This window comes from Pogona vitticeps, chromosome 5, assembly GCF_051106095.1.
Source record: "Pogona vitticeps strain Pit_001003342236 chromosome 5, PviZW2.1, whole genome shotgun sequence".
Lineage (NCBI taxonomy): Eukaryota > Metazoa > Chordata > Lepidosauria > Squamata > Agamidae > Pogona > Pogona vitticeps.
In genome coordinates this window covers 169,579,825-169,601,625 of record NC_135787.1, presented here as the reverse complement: position 1 = coordinate 169,601,625, position 21,801 = coordinate 169,579,825, and the positions used below count along the sequence as shown (strand labels likewise).

The 21,801-nt window shown below is 41.8% G+C and overlaps 1 protein-coding gene across 1 annotated transcript in view; it reads right to left on the bottom strand.

The window, feature by feature from the left end:
• SYN3 (synapsin III) overlaps nt 1-21,801 on the bottom strand; it is a 240,444-nt gene that overhangs the window by 19,004 nt on the left and 199,639 nt on the right. Inside the window, exons 8-10 of the mRNA XM_073000041.2 lie at nt 14,813-14,955; nt 13,483-13,557; nt 10,643-10,745 (exon numbers count right to left, since the gene is read on the bottom strand). Of these exons, the coding sequence (XP_072856142.1) occupies nt 10,643-10,745; nt 13,483-13,557; nt 14,813-14,955 (321 nt within the window). The remainder of the gene's footprint in view (nt 1-10,642; nt 10,746-13,482; nt 13,558-14,812; nt 14,956-21,801) is intronic.

The window sequence follows — 21,801 nt, the reverse complement described above, 5'->3', positions numbered from 1 at the left end:
CCTGAAGAAAAGCTTGGACAGCCTATCCCTGACAACCGTCTGTCCCTAAGGCCTATTATTTAAACCTGCTTTTCACTGACAAGCTAATTTGTAAATAGTGTTTTTCTTGGTTTGAACTTATTGTTTGAGCCACATAAGTAATGTGTGACCTGATCATTTCCAGTACTGTTTATTTTACACTTTATTGCTGTTTTTACAGTAGTTTATTATGTTTCATTGAAGTTTGCTGCCTTTAGCACTATTTCACAGAACAGCAGGACCTACAGTGAACGAATAAATAAATGTATATTTTATAGTGTTGCTTGCGCTCAAACCTGTGCAGCAAATGATGCATTTGTATAGCCAACCAGCTGCAGCTGCAACTGTTGGGACAAATGGGTGCTGTAACTCACAGAGAGACCAGTCCATGTCTTGGTAGTCCCCATCTGGAGTTGGATAGGCAAGGAGAGGTGGCAATCTTCTCTCTGTAAGTCTACATGAATACTTGAGGCTACAATCTTAAACTTATGTCGTGTTGAAATAAACAGAACTGAGTAGATGTACATAAGATTGCAACTGTACAGCTAGCTCAGTCATCCATGACTTGATGCCATTTTGAATGTGTAAGACTGTAGGTCCTGCAGATGAGGTCCTTTATTTGCCCTAGTGGGGAAAAGGTACAACCAGAGATGATCTGAGGCTATCAACGTTCCCTCTAATTTTCTGCTAGTGTTGAGCAGGTCCCCTGCTTGTTGTGCATGGGGTCCTGGCCGCATCCAGAACCAAATGGGCAGCAACACTGGCTGCAGGTGTGCAGCACTGATGCAGCGCTGCATAGCTGCACACCGCATAATTTAGAGGGAATGTTGAAGGCTACCCACAGGTGCAATTAATTTGAAGGTTTATTTAAATCACAGCAGGTAAACAGGGAATATGGAAATCACCAGATGGGCAATATCGAAATCAGATTGATTATATTCTCTGCAGCCAAAGATGGAGAAGCTCTATACAGTCAGCAAAAACAAGACCTGGAGCTGACTGCGGTTCTGATCATCAGCTTCTCATAGCAAAATTCAAGCTTAGACTGAAGAGATTAGGAAAAACCACTGGGCCACTCAGGTATAATCTAAACCAAATCCCTTATGAATACACAGTGGAAGTAAAGAACAGATTTAAGGAACTAGATTTGGTGGACAGAGTGCCTGAAGAACTTTGGATAGAGGCTCGTAACATTGTCCAGGAGGCAGCAACGAAAACCATCCCAAAGAAAAGGAAATGCAAGAAAGCAAAGTGGCTGTCCAACGAGGCCTTAGAAATAGCAGAGAGGAGAAGGGAAGCAAAATGCAAGGGAGATAGGGAAAGTTACAGAAACTTGAATGCAGACTTCCAAAGAATAGCAAGGAGAGACAAGAGGGCCTTCTTAAATGAACAATGCAAAGAAATAGAGGAAGATAACAGAAAAGGAAAGACCAGAGATCTGTTCAGGAAAATTGGACATATTAGAGGAACATTTTGCGCAAAGATGAACATGATAAAAGACAAAAATGGAAGGGACCTAACAGAAGCAGAAGACGTCAAGAAGAGGTGGCAAGAATACACAGAGGAATTATATCAGAAAGATTTGGATATCCCGGACAACCCAGACAATGTAGTTGCTGACCTTGAGCCAGACATCCTGGAGAGCGAAGTCAAGTGGGCCTTAGAAAGCCTGGCTAACAACAAGGCCAGTGGAGGTGATGGCATTCCAGTTGAACTATTTAAAATCTTGGAAGATGATGCTGTTAAGGTGCTACATTCAATATGCCAGCAAGTTTGGAAAACTCAACAGTGGCCAGAGGATTGGAAAAGATCAGTCTACATCCCAATCCCAAAGAAAGGCAGTGCCAAAGAATGCTCCAACTACCGTACAATCGCACTCATTTCGCACGCTAGCAAGGTTATGCTCAAAATCCTACAAGGTAGGCTTCAGCAGTATGTGGACCGAGAACTCCCAGAAGTACAAGCTGGATTCCGAAGAGGCAGAGGAACTCAAGACCAAATTGCTAACTTGCGCTGGATTATGGAGAAAGCCAGAGAGTTCCAGAAAAATATCTACTTCTGCTTCATTGACTATGCGAAAGCCTTTGACTGTGTGGACCACAGCAAACTATGGCAAGTTCTTAAAGAAATGGGAGTGCCTGACCACTTTATCTGTCTCCTGAGAAACCTATATGTGGGACAGGAAGCAACAGTTAGAACTGGTCATGGAACAACTGAGTGGTTCAAAATTGGGAAAGGAGTACGGCAAGGCTGTATATTGTCCCCCAGCTTGTTTAACTTATATGCAGAATACATCATGCGGAAGGCTGGACTGGAAGAAACCCAAGCCGGAATTAAGATTGCCGGAAGAAATATCAACAACCTCCGATACGCAGATGATACCACTCTGATGGCAGAAAGTGAGGAGGAATTAAAGAACCTTGTAATGAGAGTGAAAGAGGAGAGTGCAAAAAACGGTCTGAAACTCAACATCAAAAAAACTAAGATCATGGCCACTGGTCCCATCACCTCCTGGGAAATAGAAGGGGAAGATATGGAGGCAGTGTCAAATTTTATCTTCCTGGGCTCCATGATCACTGCAGATGGAGACAGCAGCCCTGAAATTAAAAGGCGCCTTCTTCTTGGGAGGAAAGCGATGACAAACCTTGACAGCATCTTGAAAAGCAGAGACATCACCCTGCCAACAAAAGTCCGAATAGTCAAAGCTATGGTTTTTCCTGTCGTGATGTATGGAAATGAGAGCTGGACCATAAAGAAAGCTGACTGCCGAAGAATTGATGCCTTTGAATTGTGGTGCTGGAGGAGACTCTTGAGAATCCCCTGGACTGCAAGGAGAACAAACCTATCAGTTCTAAAGGAAATCAACCCTGAATGCTCACTTGAAGGACAGATTCTGAAGCTGAGGCTCCAGTACTTTGGCCATCTCATGAGAAGAAAAGAGTCCTTGGAAAAAACCTTGATGTTAGGAAGGTGTGATGGCAAGAGGAGAAGGGGACGACCGAGGATGAGATGGCTGGACAGTGTCTGCGAAGCAACCAACATGAACCTGACACAACTCCGGGAGGCAGTAGAAGACAGGAGGGCCTGGCGTGCTCTGGTCCATGGGGTCACGAAGAGTCGGACACGACTAAACGACTAAACACACACACACAAACAGGGAATAAAATCCACAAAATGAAGGCACAATATAAAAGAAGTCAAAGGAAAATCAATGAATTTCTAAAACAATACAATGAACTGATGAGATGAAAACTGCAAAACAGAACAACTTGTATGAAAATTTCACATGAAATTATGATTATGCAAAATCAGCTGCAGTTAGCCCTTTATAAAACACAATATTTGCCTGTTCCCATCTGCCCCAGCCAACGGACAACATTTTAAAGTAATAATTAAAATAATATAAAAGCAGGATGGCAGGACTAATAATATAAGTGTTAAGACCAATCACTGTATTAAGGTGTTATAAGTTCCGGAAAGGCCTGTTGGGAAAAAACGTGTTTTTACCAATCACTTGAAAATTCCCAGTGAAGGAGCCAGGCGGATTTAGTGTGGGAGATTATTCCAGACTTGAGGAGTGACTGTTGAGAAGGCCCGGTTTCTGGTTCTCTCTTTCTGGGCCTCTCTCAGGGTCAATACTCTCAATCGCATGGCCTGGAAAGGTCGTATAGGATGTGCAGATCTTGTTGGGAGGAGGTCTCAAACCATTTAGGGCCTTGTAAGTTAGCAGCAGCATCTTCAAGCTGGCACAGAAATGGACAGGTAACCAGTGCAGGACGTTCAGGTTGGGAGACAGATGTTGATATTTCTTTATACTACTCAATAGACTGGCCGCTATTCTCTGGACCTGCTGATGTTTCCTCAGCAGCGTCACGGGCAGCCCCACGTAGAGAGCATTACAGTAGTCTAATCTTGAGACTCTCCGTGCATGAACGAGCGTGGTGAGGGACTTGATGTCAAGGTAGAGACACAGTTGGGCAATCGCGCCTTGGATGGAAATAGGCGAAGTGGACCACAGACGCTATCTGATGCTCAATTGGCAGCGCTAGGTCCAAGAGTACACCCAAGCTGCAAACTTTAACCTTAGTGGAGAGAGCAGCCCCCCCAAAGGAGAGGGAGGCACCCACCCGCAGGATCTCTGTCTTGCCCAGGTTCAGCCTCAGCCTTAGGCAATAATGAAGGATTATTGGAGCTGAAGGACCACAAATTCTGGAGGGAATGGAGTCTGGGAAAGGGCTGGTCTAGGAGATGTTGCTGCTACTAGGACTAATTAACAAGTGCACATTGCATACTGAAGGAGGCGCTAGCACCAAAGATACATATAAATCTCTGGAAGTACAAGGCCCTTACTGAATTCTAAATTTATGTATTTTAATTTACATGGATGCACATCTAGCTAAGCCTGTTCTTTAAACTGACAGGGAATTTGAAATATATGAAGTATATGCTGAGGCAATCTTGGAAAGGTGTCTCAGCTCCCTTCAGGATGAATATGGATTCTCAAATATAAAATGGTTGTTTTTGCACAAAGTAAATTAATGTGTGAGAGCTCTAGCTCAGGGGGCCTCAACCTTGGGCCTCCAGATGTTCTTGGACTTCAACTCCCAGAAATCCTGGCCAGCAGAGGTGGTGGTGAAAGCTTCTGGGAGTTGTAGTCCCAGAACATCTGGAGGCCCAAGGTTGGGGACCACTGCTCTAGCTGACAATCACAAATAACGAACTGGGGCTTTGCACTCCACAGTGATCTTTAGGCCACAGCAACTGATATACCCACAACTTCAGGAGAATATCCTTTCTCAAATACTATCAAGGCCTGACTGGCCCAAAGCTGTCTGTATGTTTGGGACATTGTCAAGAATAGTATCCCATTTCAGTGGCAACAAAAATAAATAGAAAAGAATGAGGAACTGGTGATGCACCCTCTGCAATCAGCTTTGGAGTTGAACTAGCTCAAGTCAAACGTCGTGACATCATCAGACCACTCCTCTGTTGCCTTCTTTGCTTCATGTTTGAAGTCAGTAAGCTTACTGCAGTCGTTGCTAGTGACCTCTTAAGGCAAAAGAAGGTATATGAGACTTTTAAAAATGGAGACAGTTTCACAAAACATGGGCTGACTCATGAAAACCCAGTAGGGTTCTTTTATACCCAAAAAATACAGAATGCATTCTGACCTTAAAAGACAAGAAAAATATGTGAAACTACATAAAGTTGAACACGAATTAGCAACATATTTTCTCTGCCTCTGAGAATAAGTGTTCTGTGTAACAGTTGAGGAAAAAGCTGACGCCTTTCTGGGGATCCAGCCTTCACCACTGTGCAAGGTCAGTGGCTGTCTCCAAATACAGCTGGTCTGTTCTGATAAGGTATCTCGGAGATGAGCAAAGAAAATAATCTCAATGGAAAAACCCTGCCCATTTTCTCCAGTCACATCCTCTATTTCTGTATCTTAGTGAGGCACTTGCTAAACTTATTACTGTTTTCAAGGAAGTCAGCCAAGTATAAGGAAGGAAGGAAAAGAGCTGATCAGTCACGTCAAGGGGGGGGGAAGGGTACATATAATGACAACAGGATAAAGTGGCTTCCATGCTAAGCAGTAGAGCAAAGCCGAATCTTTTTAAAGTTACTTTTACTAAGCTTTGGACAAACTAATGTAAGGAGGGCTAACATTTATCATTTTCTTTTATATGCTGTCCTTCTGTTTGAGAATTCCCGGAAAACTGTATGTTACGATTAAACAAAATATTAAAAATAAACATGACCATCATAAATAGCAAAAATACTTCACATAAGAGCTGATAACACAGACAAAAATAAAAAAATAAGTTATTAAGTTATTAAAAATTAATTTAAAATTAATCAGCCTTATCTCCCCTTTTGAATCCCTACAAGAATATCATATTTTGTAGGGACTTGGGAAGAAAACACCAGAGCATTGGGGCCAGGAACATGAACAGATCTTTTCCTAAAACATTCAACCTGAACAACTTTAACAGTTGACAGCTTTAAAAGGGCAATCCTAAACAACCTCAACGGACACAAGGGTTTATACAGATAGAGCCAGTTCAAGTGGTATGTGGGTCTCAAGCTAGGTAGGTTTTAAAGGTAATAACCAATATATGGAGCATTCAAGAAAAACTTTGACAACCACCCGGCAGATGTCCTTTGATCTGTGTTCCTGCATCAAGCAGGAGGTTGGACTTGACGGCCTTATAGGACCCCTCCACTATTATATGATTCTATGATATTGAATTGAATCAGCCATTCTGGTGCAGAATAGGTGTGATATTATTGCTGCAAGAGGCACCTGTCAGTAGCCCAGCCATTGTATGCTGTACCAGTTGAGCCTACTGAGTTGTCTTCAAGGATGATCTTCTGTAGAGCAAATTACAACAGTTTTATCTTAAGGTTACAGAAGCATGGTTCAGGCAGGGCACTTCAGTCCCTACAGGCAGGGAGAAAATTTCCTTACTAAGGGCAGTTAATAAAATACTGACTTGGCCACAACTTCCACCTGTTTCTGCAAGAGGAACACAGAATCTAATAAGACAGCGAAGTTTATTATCTGATTTTCAAGATTCCAGCATGGAAGTCCTTTCTCAGACATGAAAGACACATGGCTGGCTCATTATCCAATGGCAGAGGCATTCTAGAGAAAATTGAACAACTTTCTATCAGATCTGCTTTGATTTGGATTCCAGCACTGAGCAGGGGGTTGGGCTTGATGGCCTTATTGGCTCCGTCCCACTCAATTATTCTATAATTCTATGATTATCTTTCCAATGCAGACATACTTTTAGCTGTAATTATAAACTACTCATAAAATCACTTTCTTCTCTGTGCCAAATATACACTAAGCAAATCTTTGGGACTAAATTAGACATATAGTTCTTCACCAGACTGGCTTGGTTTTCTTTTCTTTTTTAAAAAAGGGCCATACTCTAGAGTAGGGCTGCAGCATGAAGGAAGATGACTTTGTTCCTATGGCATCTTCCTTAAAGGGGCTAATTAACTCAAGAGGAACACTCCCATTCTCACCAGATAAAATGAAAACTGTTTGCTCTTCTGTCATTTAACTTTACTATTCCTGACTCCCTAATGTATCCTCCTAGGACCCAGTGTGGTGTACCGCAGTGGTCATCAACCTTGGGCCTCCAAATGTTCTTGGACTTCAACTCCCAGAAATCGTGGCCAGCAGAGGTGGTGGTGAAGGCTTCTGGGAGTTGTAGTCCAAGAACATCTGGAGGCCTAAGGTTGGGGACCACTGGTGTACTGGACAAGAGTGACTGACTGGGAGTCAGGAGACCTGGGTTCAAATCCCTGTCCTGCCATGGAAACTCACTGGGGTGCAGTGGCACTGGTAAAACCACCCCTTAAATATTTCACATACCCCCAAAACTCTGTTGGGTCACCATAAATTGGATCTAACTTGACAGCACATAACACACAATGTGTCTTCTTAGACTGTAAGCCTCAGGGTAGTGCTTGTACTGTTTTTAAAATGCAGGTGTGGCTCTTAGCTCTGTATTTTGAGCCTTTTATATGATGGACAGATTCCTGTCAGTGATTTAAGCATGTATAAATTCAGTTGCATAACGGATCGTGGGAAAATGTCAATAACTAACAAGGCACTGGTCACATTGATAAGCAATGTGCATGGCCTCATAGCATGGCCAGCATTATGGCAGCAGCAATTTGTGGTGGTGAATCACACAGTTCAATTGATGCATGCCTAAATCACCGACAGTATTGTGGCCAGCTACTAGAGGATTTCTAACATGTAACCTATGGTTGTTGCGTAGGGGGATTTGTGTAATTTAAAATATGAAAAAAAACAAAACACCAAACCAGCCGTCCTTTACTCTTTCTAAGGATCTTTTATTCAATTCTGCATCAAGCAGCTGGCAGGTACAACTTCAGTTGTCACAACATGGGAGTTGGACTTGCTGGCCTTAACAGGGACCTTCCAACTCAGTTTTTCTATGAATATCTGAGGCTCTGAACAGGCAACCATTCCAGTAGCTGGTCTTGACTGATTTACAGGAAAAGGAGGGAGAGCAGAAGAGGCTAAAGTGCACATATTTCCCTTCCTGGCAACACACTTGTCTCACACAACCTTTGACCTGTCACCGATTCTTGTGGGACAGTTGCATCGCACAAGAATGTGCCATCGCCCCAGGGCTCATGTGGTTCTCATCATCTTCCCAAAGCTGGATGGGTGGGAGTGCTCTCCCACATACAGCTATTTGGATGTGTCAGTGGCCCTGAATGTAGCAGTAGGCCAGCTCTGCTCATGTTCCTGCGTTGGTGGAGTTTACAGCAGGGCAGACACTGCGTCTCCCTTTCAATATCTTCATATGGCAACCAAGGACACTAGATTATTCTTCAGCACAGTTGCTCTGATTATCTTCTTCCCCCACTGAGTAGATCTTAAATTTCAGTTTTAATAATTCCTTCCCCTTTTTTGTCTGCTTTTCAAATATCCGCCTCCTTCCTTTGGCCTGACTGACCCCACTCCCACGAGTAAGACCCCCTTTGGCATAACAGATTTTACATCAAAAAGCTTTTTTTTTTCTGGACATAGTGTGTCCCAGCTAAAGTGCTCCCAGGAGGGCTATGATAATTCATTATTATTCATGTCATTCACAGTCTTTTTCAGTGGCTTTAGGTGGAACCTCACACAAGTTTCAGCTTTGAACTGGGATTTTAGAGGCTTCATTTCTGATTTGATATCAAGGAAGAAATAATATCTACAAATAAATTCACCAGTTAAACCCCGAATTTGGAAAAATGTTAACTGGGCTGTTAATCAGAACTGGGGACAAGAGTCTGGTAGATCTCTGATGCTCCCTGAGTATGGAAATGTTACTTTTTAAGACTACGAGTCCCATAATCTTCCACCAAGGATGGGATAATGTATGCATTATTTCTTTATTGAATTTATTTCTCACCTTTCCATCAGTGACCTTAATGTACAATATACGGCTTTCCTTCTCCCTGCAGTATTGTTACAACAACCCTGTGAGACAGGTTGGGCTGAGAGGAAATGACTAGCACAAGGTCACATGAAAAATTTAATGGGGTCAAAACGTGAATCTCTTAAGTCCCAATTCAGCGTTGGGTATTCCCCGCATCAATTGGGGGAAGGACTGTGTGGGGAGAAGGTTTAAACTTCCTCTAGTTAATTCAAGTTGGCCTCGTCTAGATTAAACTCACATGTACTGTATTATGTTGTGAACTATCTCTGGAGGCAAAAATGTTGAAACTGAGGCTGTCCTAATTTGGGTATATCACAAGAAGGCAGGATTCTCTGGAAAAGACAATAATGCTTGGAAAGGTGGAAGGCAGCAGGAAAAGAGGAAGACCAAATATAAGATGGGCTGACTCCTGAGCAAGCCAGGTGCCCTTGGACTGCAGCTCCCAGAAACTCTGGCCAGCACAGCTAGTGGTAGAGGCTTCTGGGAACTGCAATCTAAGAACACCTGCGTTACCCAAGTTTGGGAACCTCTGCCATAAAGGAAGCCACAGGCTCAAGTCTACAAGAGCTGAGCAGGGCAGTTGAGGACAGGCCATTTTGGTGATCTCTCATTCATAGGGACACCACAAGTCAGAGGCACCTTGATAGGACATAAGAACAATGTTGTGAATAAAAAGGGAAGAAATCTCAGCTACATACAGTGTGTTTAATGCACCTGCTCAAGGTGTAGTTGTCACCTCTGCTTTTATGCAATTGTTTTTTTCCTTCTTTTTGATCTGTCAGAATTGCTACCCAAATGATATTTCGTCTTCTCATTGTATTACAGAAGGGGAAGAGATGACTGGTGAAAATGAATAAGGTTGTCTCTTGCCTTTTCTAGTAAGGAAACACTTTCTTATATTGTCTTGCATCTTATCTAATCAGATTCCACAGTAGTGTACCATAATGAATATGTATTTAAGTACTTAAACAACAATACAATGCAATAAAAGATCACTAGCAAAACAACAAAAATGAAAGAGCAAATGAACTGTGGGATAGCTCAGTGGTTTAGGTATCTCACCATGGAGCCAGAGGTTGGGAGTTTTATTCCCTACTATGCCTCCTTGATAGGGGCTGGACTCGATGTTTCATAGGGTCTCTTCTAGCTCTGCAGTTTTAGGATGATGATGATTTACAACGCAGACAGATGGATTATACAAATAAAAGTGGCTGGGTAAATAAAACAATGTCTTTGTTTTACGGGGAGAGGTGTTTCCTCATATATCTGATTTACACAGAAACATTAGCGAATCACCTTATACTAAGTCAAACCACTGAGCCGTATTGAACATGATCATTGACACTGAAGGCAGTGACTTGCCAGAATTTCAATGCTGAGGATTGAATCTGGACCCTTTTGCATGCAAGCAAATCTTGTGTTCTACCGTTGAGCTACTATCCCCTCCCTACCCTCATGCTGCTCAAGTATTTGATCTAGAGATACCTTAAGATGACTCGTTTGCTATGCTCTGCACTTCAGTTGAATTAAGGGGACTGCAAAACTGGTATTGTCAGAGCCACATTATTCCTGTCCCTGGTGTAAAATATATCTTGCTGTGGACATTTTAGTTTGAAGGATACTTCCATTCTACTTATTCAGCCTCTTACCTCAATTATATAATCCTTCCCATCTTTGCTGTGGACAGCTTTGACTGCACAAATGTCAAGGCCTCCAAACATCTCTGCAACTGAATCTGCCCAGAGCCGATACCTGCAAAAACCAGATGAGATTATTTGTAGGAATTAGCATTTAAAAATTTTATGACGACAAAAACTACTAATAATAATAATCAGGATGACATCATTCTTATATTCCCACGAAATGTGTACTGTTCTTGTTTAGGAGGGAAGCATGGAAGAGCTCCAAAGTGCCTTTGTTTAGTAGCACGAGAGTTTCTCTCTTTGCAAACGTTTCTTGACTTGTTGGCGAAGGGCACTGTTTGCTGTTTTGCCTCAGGCAGCATAATGTCTAAGGCCAGATTTTCCTTTCCCCTTTTTATCTCATCATCACCTTACAGAGCCAAAAGACTTATCTCAGACATGTTTCAGATATGTCTACAGACAAGAACAGCTCCTGACAGGATTTCTGATTGACATCACCCTAACAAGGTTGTTGCTGTTGTTGTTGCTACTGCATTCCAATTATGAGGTAACAAAACGGGAGGAAAAGGCAGAAAAACAGGAACCAGAGATGAATAATTTGAATACCTTTCTTGGCAGGGAAATTGTAAAGTTAGAATAAATTCACACCAGTGAGCTAATGCTTTCCCACACTGTCTTTGTATGAGGAGAAGAGTACAAGGAATGTACTGTTGACATTGGAGATTAACCCTATGAATCAAGTAGGTTATCCATGCTAATGCACAAGGCACTGTGAGGCCTGCTGATGTACAGCAGGGAATGCATTAAAATCATGGGCAAAGAAGCAGGTGTTTATGTGAGGCCAGAGAAAGACTGGGTAGTAAGAATGGTTAGGCTTTCTTGGTTCCAAAGCCAGGTAAAGGCAAAGCCAAAATTAGTCAGTCTCAATCAAGACTCAAACAAAGGAACAAATAATAATAATAATAATAATAATAATAATAATAATAATAATAATAATAATAATAATAATAATAATAATAATAATAATAATAATAATAATAATAATAAATAGTCATCATCATCATCATATCCCAAGAGATTCTTGTCAAAATCTGGAGAATGTCAGCTTCTTAAGGCTCTAGGCCTCATGGATATTAATATACAGTGGTGCCTTGCTTGATGACATTAATTCATTCGAACGAAATCGCTGTAGAGCGAAAACGTCATAAAGCGAAATAAAAAAGCCCATTGAAATGCATTGAAAACCGTTCAATGTGTTCCAATGGGCTGAATACCTGCTCGTTCAGCGAAGGTCCTCCATACGGCGGCCATTTTTGGTTGCCTGTCTTGCGAAAAATGCCTCCTAAAAACAACGGGGGAGCCATTTTGAGCAGCCGGTGGCCATTTTGAAAACCCGACAGTCAGCTATTTTGATCGTCGTAATGCGAAGGAATCAGTTCCCGAAGCAGGGAACCGATCGTCGCAAAGCGAAAAAACCCATTAAAACATTGTTTTGCGATCGCAAAAAGAAGCAGATTCATCGTTATATGGGTTAATCGTTAAGCAGGGCATGGCTGTATAGTTGAAAATATGAAGGTAAAAAATCCCTTTAAATTGCATTGTTTTAAGGGGCAAACTGAAAACTAAAGAATTGTTTGAGCCTATGCTTCTGCAATAATAATGTTTTCTTATGTATCTATCTGAACATGTACATAGCAAACTGCCTTATACCAAAACAGAGCACAAACCAATTTGTTATTGTTTTGTTTGCAGTGTCAGGCAGCCATTCTCCGGTGATTCAAACAGGAACTGTCCCACCCTATCTGGTGATATCAAGGACTCAGACGTGGGACTTCTGCTTGAAAGGATGTGCTCTGCCACTTAGCTAAATCCCTTGCCATGTGGGCTGAATACCTTTCGTCCACAGAAGGTTTCTCTGTAGGAACCTTGTTATTATCTAAAATAACTCTTAGAAAAAGCTGCCACAACAGTTCCACTCACTGCTGATCCATTTCTGGGCACAATTCAACGTGCTAAATGGCTTGGGTACAAGCTATTTCAAGGATCACATCTCCCTTTATGAGCCTGCCTGAGTGTCATAGATCATGAGAGACCTTTCTCTTGGTCCCACCCCCTTCATAGGTGCATTTGGTGGGGATGTGGGAAAGGGCCTTCTCTGTCTCTGTGCCCAAGCTCTAGAACTCCCTCCCATGGAAGGCCAGGTTGGCCCCATCTTTGCTGTTCTTCTGCAAGCAGACAAAGACCTTTCTCTTTCAGGCAGGCTTTCCCTTAGTGACTGGCTGTCTAAGAGAAGTTTTTTAATGGGACAGTTTGTATTTTTGTTAACTTTTAAATCTGTTTTATTTTTCATATAATTATTAAGTCTTTTAAAATAGTTTATAATCTACAGGGTTTTTTTTAGTTTTTAATATTGTGTTTTTAGTGCTGTAAGTTGCCTTCCTTCCTTTTTAAGGAGAAATATAGGTTACAAATATTTTAAATTGAGCAAGCAAACAAGCAAGCAACTCAAGCACACCCTCACTTCCTTTCTTGCCTTTAAGACCTAGGACGGGCAACACATATACAGCAGATATAGTCCTGCACTTGTTCTCTGCCCCTGGAAAAAGGATGCTACACTTGTGGCAAGGGAGTGGGGAGAAAGAACGTAGTATGAAACAGGTGCAATTTTTTTCTTGGGTGATAGTTGTCATTCTCCTTAAACTAAAGCACAAAATGAAAACATTTTTTTCCCTTTAGGATGTGCCTTTATAGGATGTTTGGGATAATGGTTAATGCCATCCTCAACCAAAGCCCATCAGAATGACCCAAAGATTGCACCTCTGGCTGTAGTCCCTTCTATTCATTACCTCTCAGTCATGGCGATCTGCTCCAGCATGGCAGAACCTGTATTTGCTTTCCAGTTTCCAGAGATCGATGTCCTCCTGGGAAAAACAAACAAGCCACATGAAAACAATCAGTTTTTTTTCAATTACAACAATATTGTAATTTCCTCTCTAGTTTAAAGAAAGGAGGGTGCAAAGGAGGGAAGCTGGATAGTGTGTGTTGGCAGGGAACCCTTTCTGAGCCCTACCATCCTCAATGCTGTTAACCATTTCTAATGGCTCAGTGAATGTATAACTGCATCTCCAGGCTGGGAAGTTCCCCCTGTATGCTGGCGTCCTCCCACTTAGTTACATCTCTATCCAAGGGCTGGCTGGGTATTCTTATATTGGCCTTATGAACTCTCTTCTGGGTATGTCAGCCTTTGTACAGCAGAAATGTCTGTGAAAAGCTGGTGGAATAATTAACCTTGCACTCTGCAGTGCAGAATTTAAACGGTACGGAAGGCCCCATGCCAGAAAAGCCAAGAGAAAGCTTCCCACAGAACACCAGCGAGCTTTAGAGCAGATTGTAAAAGGAGGCAGTCTGAGCAAAAGACGCAAGAATAGTGGAACACTGGCTTCCATTGAGTCTGCAGTCCATTGTGGTGGAAATGCAGCTATCGCTGCCACCACAGAGTCCAGGACATGAAAAAGCCATCCGGTAGTTTCTCCCACTGACTTCTCCCGAGTTATTAAAGCGCACAAGGCTCTTTCCTCATAACTAGGTGTCAGTGTCTGCGAATGCTGCTAGTGCCGCTGGCAAACATAGCCTTCTGAGCTTTGTGTTGAGGAAAAGTACAACATCTACAAAGCCTCCCCAGCCATCTGACCAGACAATGTCATTGTCAAATCTCACAGACCCCAGCTGAACAGCATCAGGACTGATCGGTGTCACAGAATGTCAAGTATTCCCCACAAACCAACATCCCATACTACAAAGTATTTTTCCACAGACTAAAAGTTACATTATTAACTTTTAATATACCTACTACATTTTAGTGTTGCTCAGTAAGTCTAGTGTTGCAATTTACTTAAAAACAAACAAACTGCAGAACAGTTGATTAGCCAGGCAAGAACATATTCAAGCATTGCCAAGAAAATGTGACTCAGTTACTTTTGTTCAGTGATCCCACATCTCACTGGACACTTCTAATGCTCCTTTATATAACCACTAGGATGACTTACCAGTTGTCTAGTCTTCCTTGCTATCTTAATTCTTGTATAAATGATAGAAAACCAACAGTGTAATTTCTATTACAATGAAAAAGAACCCTTGTTCTTTGTTACCCACCCCCAAAGTATATGTCAAACTCACATGTAAGCTTTGTAATTGTTGCCGATTTTCTGGATCCGAATATCATATTTTGAATCTATGAAAGTCTCTGTTGTGACATACGTTTTGGCCATGGCTACCACGCTTGCAATGTCTTGGAAGTCATGCTGGTTTTCAACTTTCACCTTTATTTGACAAAGATCCATATAGACAAAATAGAAAAATACATGAGTAAGAAGATCAAAATTGGTGTCCAGTTACTGTGACATGCCCATGATTGGCAGGAACTATATGTTTCAGATAACCTACAATAAGAATTTTACTATGGGTTATCTGAAGAACCACCTGATTTACACACCCTGCTTTAATGTAATTCCTCACATTACAGCAGGACATTGAGCAGCAACCAGCCAACGGACCAGTCAGTACTGGGAGGCTTCTGGCTCTTATTGACAGCACTGGGATTGGGGTAGCCATGTCCATTTTCCGAGCAGGGAAAAAGAGCTCCTGGATTTGCCCCTACTTCCAGCAAAAACAACAATGCCAGCCTCCGTGGGCTGGATGCCTCCTTGGCACTGGTTGAGAAGTCATACTGTACCTGCCTGAGGGACAGCTCCAGTGACTCTGGTTGGTCAAATGTCCTGACCACAGTGCTATCAGTAACTAGGAAGCCTCGAAGTATTGACCAGTGGGCTGAAGGTGAGGTTTAAAAATGCTTTTTAGTTAAATCCATTGTGGCAACCTCTACAATGCATAACTACGGTATAGGTACAGGTATATAGGGTAGTAAACGATATTGATATACAGGAAATTAGTAAGATAAGGACTTAATGTGAGAAATATTTAAGTGTAATGCTCTAGAGATGGTGTAGGGCAGTGGTCCCCAACCTTGGGTCTCCAGATGTTCTTGGACTTCAATTCCCAGAAATCCTGGCCAGCAGAGGTGGTGTTGAAGGCTTCTGGGAGATGGAGTCCAAGAACATCTAGAGGCCCAAGGTTGGAGACCACTGGTGTAGGGGATTTAAAGCCCACTGCTACACACAGTATAAATTAGCCTAATCTTGCTCTCTAGACATCATCTTTGGCAATTCCTCCTCTGTTTTGCATGTGTGCAACAGACTGCAAAACTACTGGGTTGGTGGAGAGGAATAATCACACTGGAGATTAGTAATAAAGCCGACAAAGAAAGCTTATTTTATATTGGCTGAAATATTATTGCATAAATTACATCTGCGAAAGAGTGGTGATGTCACCCGCAGGGGCCAAATTTAGGTAAGGAAAAACTTCCTGTTTCTGTCCCACAGCTTTTCTGACTCTATATAATCCCTTTTATTGTTTGGAATCCACAGGGACAAAAGGAAGAAGTCTTTAATTACCAGTGCTAATAGATGGCCTTACTGGAAGGTGGGGGATTTTTGGTAATTAAAGATTTTCTCCTCCTGTTCTGTGGGTCCCATGGCTTTCCTATGATGAAAGGGATTACATAGGAGTCAGAATAGAAAAAGGACAGAAGTAGGATATTTTTAGTAACGGACAATCAGCTTTCACAAGATACAGATCTCTCTGTATAACAAAGATACAGTATTACTAAGAAACAGGATGTGACTTCAGAGAAAGCAGAAGGTCTAAGAGTACATGTAGATTTTTAAAAGGGAGTGGGGGCACACTTGGGTTGTTGTCTCTCCTGTCATGTAGATCCATTGCTATATGCATGGGTATGTTATTTCAACAAGAAGAATTATTTTGCAACTGAGTGGATGACTCAGTAATTTCGGTATCTGACGGTGGAGCCAGATGTTGGGAGTTCAATTCCTCACTGTGCCTCCTGTGAGTAAAGCCAGCCTGTGTGACCTTAGGCAAGCTGCGCAGTCCCAGGGCACCCCCCAGAAGAAGGGAATGTACACCACTTCAAAGTACTCTCTGCCTAGTAAACCTAGAAAGGGGTCGCCATATGTCAGTATTGATTTGACAGCACATGATCATCATCATTATTTTGCAAGGAAAAATCCAAGGGAATCTGTAGGTTGTGGGAACAGAAATGGAGCAGCTGGAAACCCAGACAGAGCACTCTGCACTGCAGCATGTTGCTGTAGGTCCCCCATGTACATATTTCCTCTCATATGTCCAAAGTTCAGTTGGGTCCACAAGTGACTGACTGCTACCACACTGACAGGGTTTCGGTAAACATTTGTGACTTTAGAAGGAAATGGATGGACTGCAATTGAAGACTAGATTCTCTTTTATACAAGGGTACACATGTCAAAGTCGTCACAACCATCAGGTCATAACCGTGTTCTGTCTTATCTGTCAGAGTAGTTATATTCTGAGACAGACAGATGGTAATCATAGAAGCCAAGAGGTCCAATATGAGTCATGATGAGTCAGGACTGATTTGTATTCAACTTTTATTTGCTGAGAACAATAACATACTTGTGAACTTAATTATAATCCTCCCTGGTACCACACCTATTGTACATGCTCTAGAGTTGCTTAATATTCCTTATTTTTAATGGGGCATCTCAGACCTTGACCAATAAAGAATAGCCTCGTGTTCTTTACTGCAGCTGCACTGTGTGAGCTCCCTTATTCTATACAGTGTGTGCCTAATTTGGGCATTATCTGAAGGGAGTAAGTTCCAGCTGATACATGTAATTTCCTCGTAGAAATAAAACGACAAGCAATGAACATATTGATGTCACCCAGAGTTTATTTAGAATTTAGATTGATGTAGAAGTGGGTGTTGTGTGGCTTTTTAAACACAACATAACATGTTCTTCTATTTATGTCAGGGCTATTTAAACTACATATGCTTTATAGAGATTGTAAATCTCATGACATTTTGGCAGAATGCTTCTACAGAATCTTACAGTTGAAATTCTATCTATGTTAAATGAATCACAGGCAAGGAAGTTTTTTAAATTAATTTTCACTCAGAGGAAAAGCTCAAAGTAGAAGCTAGAGTTTTTTTAAAAAAAGAATTATATTTGTCACATTTGTGGCCAATCTCACCTTCAAGCAGCTTAGAATTGTATCATGAGATTTATTTTACTCGATTGTCATAACAGACCTGTGAGGTAGGATAGGCTATAAGACAATGAATTAGACAGGGCTAACTTAAGGAATTTTATGACCGAACAGGGATGTTAGTCTCAGGCCCACAGCCATAAATGTTGAGTTCTGGTGGTCTGAGTATAATTAGGATTTTAAAATAAAAAGCAGTTAAATTAAAAGTAAGGGATACACTTGTAAATACGTTTTCGAATAGTTTCCTCATACTCCACTCATAAATAAATATGTATGCAAGAGGATAGGTAGACCTCAATGAGATCAATAGTCAGTCTGTCTCTGTTCTGTGAGGAGAAGCCAGAAGGACATTTCTGGTGGCCAGATGTCCAGCTTCCTGTTCCCAGAGCTAGAGATCTGGGAATCAAATTATATCATCACCATCATCCTTACAGATAAACCATTATTAGAGCTGAAATCGCAGTATTATCCCAGTGAATTCACACTAAGGAAATTGGGTTTCTCCAGATGAATTCACTTTAGCTGACCACACAGGAGTCAACAGAAAGAGAGGAGGAAATTTGCCAGTCAGCCCTTGTTTGCAGTTTCCCTGTGGCCGTCCAGATTTGCAGGAAACATGGCTAGAGCAGAACTATTTTAATAAGCTGCAAACAATAAAAGATTAGCAATCCCCCCCCCCCTTGTCCTTCAGTATCGTACTACAGTGGTTCCCAACCTTGGGTCCTCGGATGTTCTTGATCTGCAACTCCCAGAAGCTTGGGAGCTGCCACACCCATCTAACAACAAGGCAGAGGATGCAACACTACAATTAGCACTGGGACCTACACTCTCCCGCCATTTTTTTGTGACCGCAAGATCTATTTATAGTGTCTTGGAGGCAGAAAAAGATTAGGCAAACCAGTGGAAGAGAGTATATCAGTGGCTTCATACTGAAATGAGTAAATGAAGCCTGATGTTGCCCTGAAAAGCAGGGCAATGATAATCCAGTGCCTACACCTAATTTGCTTATTCTCCCTCAAAAGGAGAAGGACACAACAGTGTCTGTTGCTCTACTGGCAACCTTCAGAAGGAAAGCAGTTTCAGCATCTGTACTTCTGCAAGCAAAGAAGGAATTTCCTTACGGAAGGAAGCAGAGGTGGAGCTGCAACGATCTTATGCTCTGCCACAACAGGCACTGGCTCCTAAGAGCCACAGAGAAGCAACTCTCCAGGGCATGAGGAGCCCTGCCAAGCATGATGGAAGAGTGTCACCCCATCACCAGGGATCTCGCTCACTGAGGTTAATGGCAAGGGTAGCTTGGTCTTTTAGAGGTGGCATTATCGAGATTCTTGCTAGAATAAAATCCACACAGTCCTTTCTGGTTGTTTCAAACTATGACTCTAGAGGCAGGTTGCTGATGACATCATCTCTGCACAAAGATGAGTCACATTCATTCTTCCACAGGCTCCAACAAGCCTTCACCTCTGATGTCAACTCTATTTGTGCCAAAGACCTAACTGAGTTTTCTTTCTTGTGGAACGTGAAGTTCTCCAAAATTGCCTTTGAAAGTTCTGTATTAGTCATAGTCCAAATAAATATAAAACGAGAAACACCCATGTTCTCGAACAGTAATTTGATTCAGCCAAAATTACCTCAGTGAGAACTTGTGTGTGCAAATTGAAATGTATGTTAATCTGGTCTAAATCTGTAAACAGGAAACCGTCTGAAGTTCTGAGTGCTTTGTTCTGTTTTTGTTAAAGCAGGATGGACAACATATGGGCTGCATTGTGGACGCAAAAATGGAGCAAACATGTTTCTGAGTCTCAGGGCTATTTTTAACATGTAAGTACAGGAATATGCTAATCAAAATTTACGATATATATCTAATATTTATAACATCTTTCCATGGTCTTTGACTGGTGCAACAACAACAACAACAATAATTCACTCAGTACTATAAGCAGTTACAGATCTTAGAAATCACACCATCAGAGTTACAAAAAATGGCAATATTAGGAATGGCACACATACTGCATCGATATCTAACAGATACTTAGGTTTTTGGTTAAATGTTTTTATAATTTTGACTGTGCCTGGAGTTTTTGAATACTACTACTACTTCTACTACTACTACTAATAATAATATACAGAGATCAAGGAGAGTGTTTTAAATGTTAAGAACTACCTTGCCAGGTTTCTTTTTATCAAAGCAGAAGAGAAGGAAAGAACAGAAACATTTCAGGAAATTAGATTCATTTGTGCCTTATGGCTTTCATTCCAATATTACTACCCTACTCGTCATCATCTGCCCCCTTTGGTTCCATTAACCTTTCTTTTTCGGGGAGCTAAATTGGACTATAAATGAAAAGTGAAAGTATCTGGTAGACAGATGTATGCTTTGGCTATTTAGAAAGAGGAGGTAATGGAAATTCCCATTCCTCTCATGGCAAACACATTTTAACTCTTTGTTTCTGTCTCAAGAGGCTTGGGTTATGTATCCAATATGGATGCTAGGTAAAGGTAAAGGTTCCCCTTGACAATTTTTGTCCAGTCGTGTTCGACTCTAGGGGGCGGTGCTCATCCCCGTTTCCAAGCCATAGAGCCAGCGTTTTGTCTGAAGACAATTTTCCGTGGTCACATGGCCAGTGCGACTTAGACACGGAACGCTGTTACCTTCCCAACGAGGTGGTCCCTATTAATCTACTCGCATTTGCATGCTTTCGAACCACTAGGTTGGCGGGAGCTGGGACAAGCGACGAGCGCTCACTCCGTCGTGTGGATTCGATCTTACGACTGCTTGGTCTTCTGACCCTGCAGCACAGGCTTCTGCGGTTTAGCCTGCAGCGCCACCACGTCCCTTTTAATATGGATGCTACCAATAAATTAATAAATGTTTCTAAAGATTATGCCACAGATTTGGCTCTTGGTGGGTGGGAATCAATACAGCCACAGCTATGGTTTCATCTTCGCATCAGACTTGTTTCTTTCCTCTGTTGGACTATAAGCATCAGTCCAGTTCTTTGTTTAGCTAGCTTTTCTTTTCTTCACAACTGACACTAAAATAGCAGAACTTACAGTAAGGCAGATAAAAGGAATCTTTTTTCAATGCTCCTGGGAGACAGTACTCGCAGAGAGCCCTGGACATTGAAACAAAATACATTATTTTAACAACCATGCCCCAAAGTATTGGGACTGGAATCTAGAGTTGTCAGTCACAAAACTACAATATTTTTCTTTCCCTTTTTTCATATATGGGCATCTTGACATTTTTTCGCACACACTGCTTGGGTTTCTGGGCCTCTCCAAATCTGTATTGGTAGCAGAACTTCAGAAGTACTCTGATTCAGATTTGGTCTGCTTGAGAGGAGCCCTGGTTCAATTCAAACCCTTCCTAAGTTTTTTTTTTTTGGAATAAACCACATTTGGTTTGGGATTCAGTGGACTCTGAAGCACATCACTACAGTTCATACAGTGTCCTAGGAAGATGAAAGGAGTAACAATTAAAACAGTTTAAAATACTTTATAGCTTAGGTATGTTCATAATTGAGGATCCTGCAAAAGAAGAACCAGTTATCTGTTCATTTTCATCATTCATAATTTAGTAAGGGGAAATCTTTTAAGTCTTCCTTCATAGAAAAATGACAGGTAACTGAGAATGGCTCAGTGAGAATGGCTGATGGTCGGGTTCCAAAATATCTCCTGTATAGAAAATTAGTGCATGAAAATTGCCCCAGAGGGAGACCACAGCTGCAATATCTGCAAGTCGGATCTGAAGGCCTTAGGAATGGACCTCAACAGATGAGAAACCTTGACATCTGAGCGTTCAACCTGGAGGCAGGTGGTGCAGCATGGCCTCTCCCATTTTGAAGAGACCCTTGTTCACCAGGCCTAGGCAAAGAGGCAGTCCTGAAACCAGCAAAATCAGGGAGCTGGACAGGGGACAGACTGTATTTGTCTTCAGTGTGGAAGGGGTTGTCACTCTCGAATTGGCCTTCTCAGCCACACTAGACGCTGTTCCAAGACCTCTA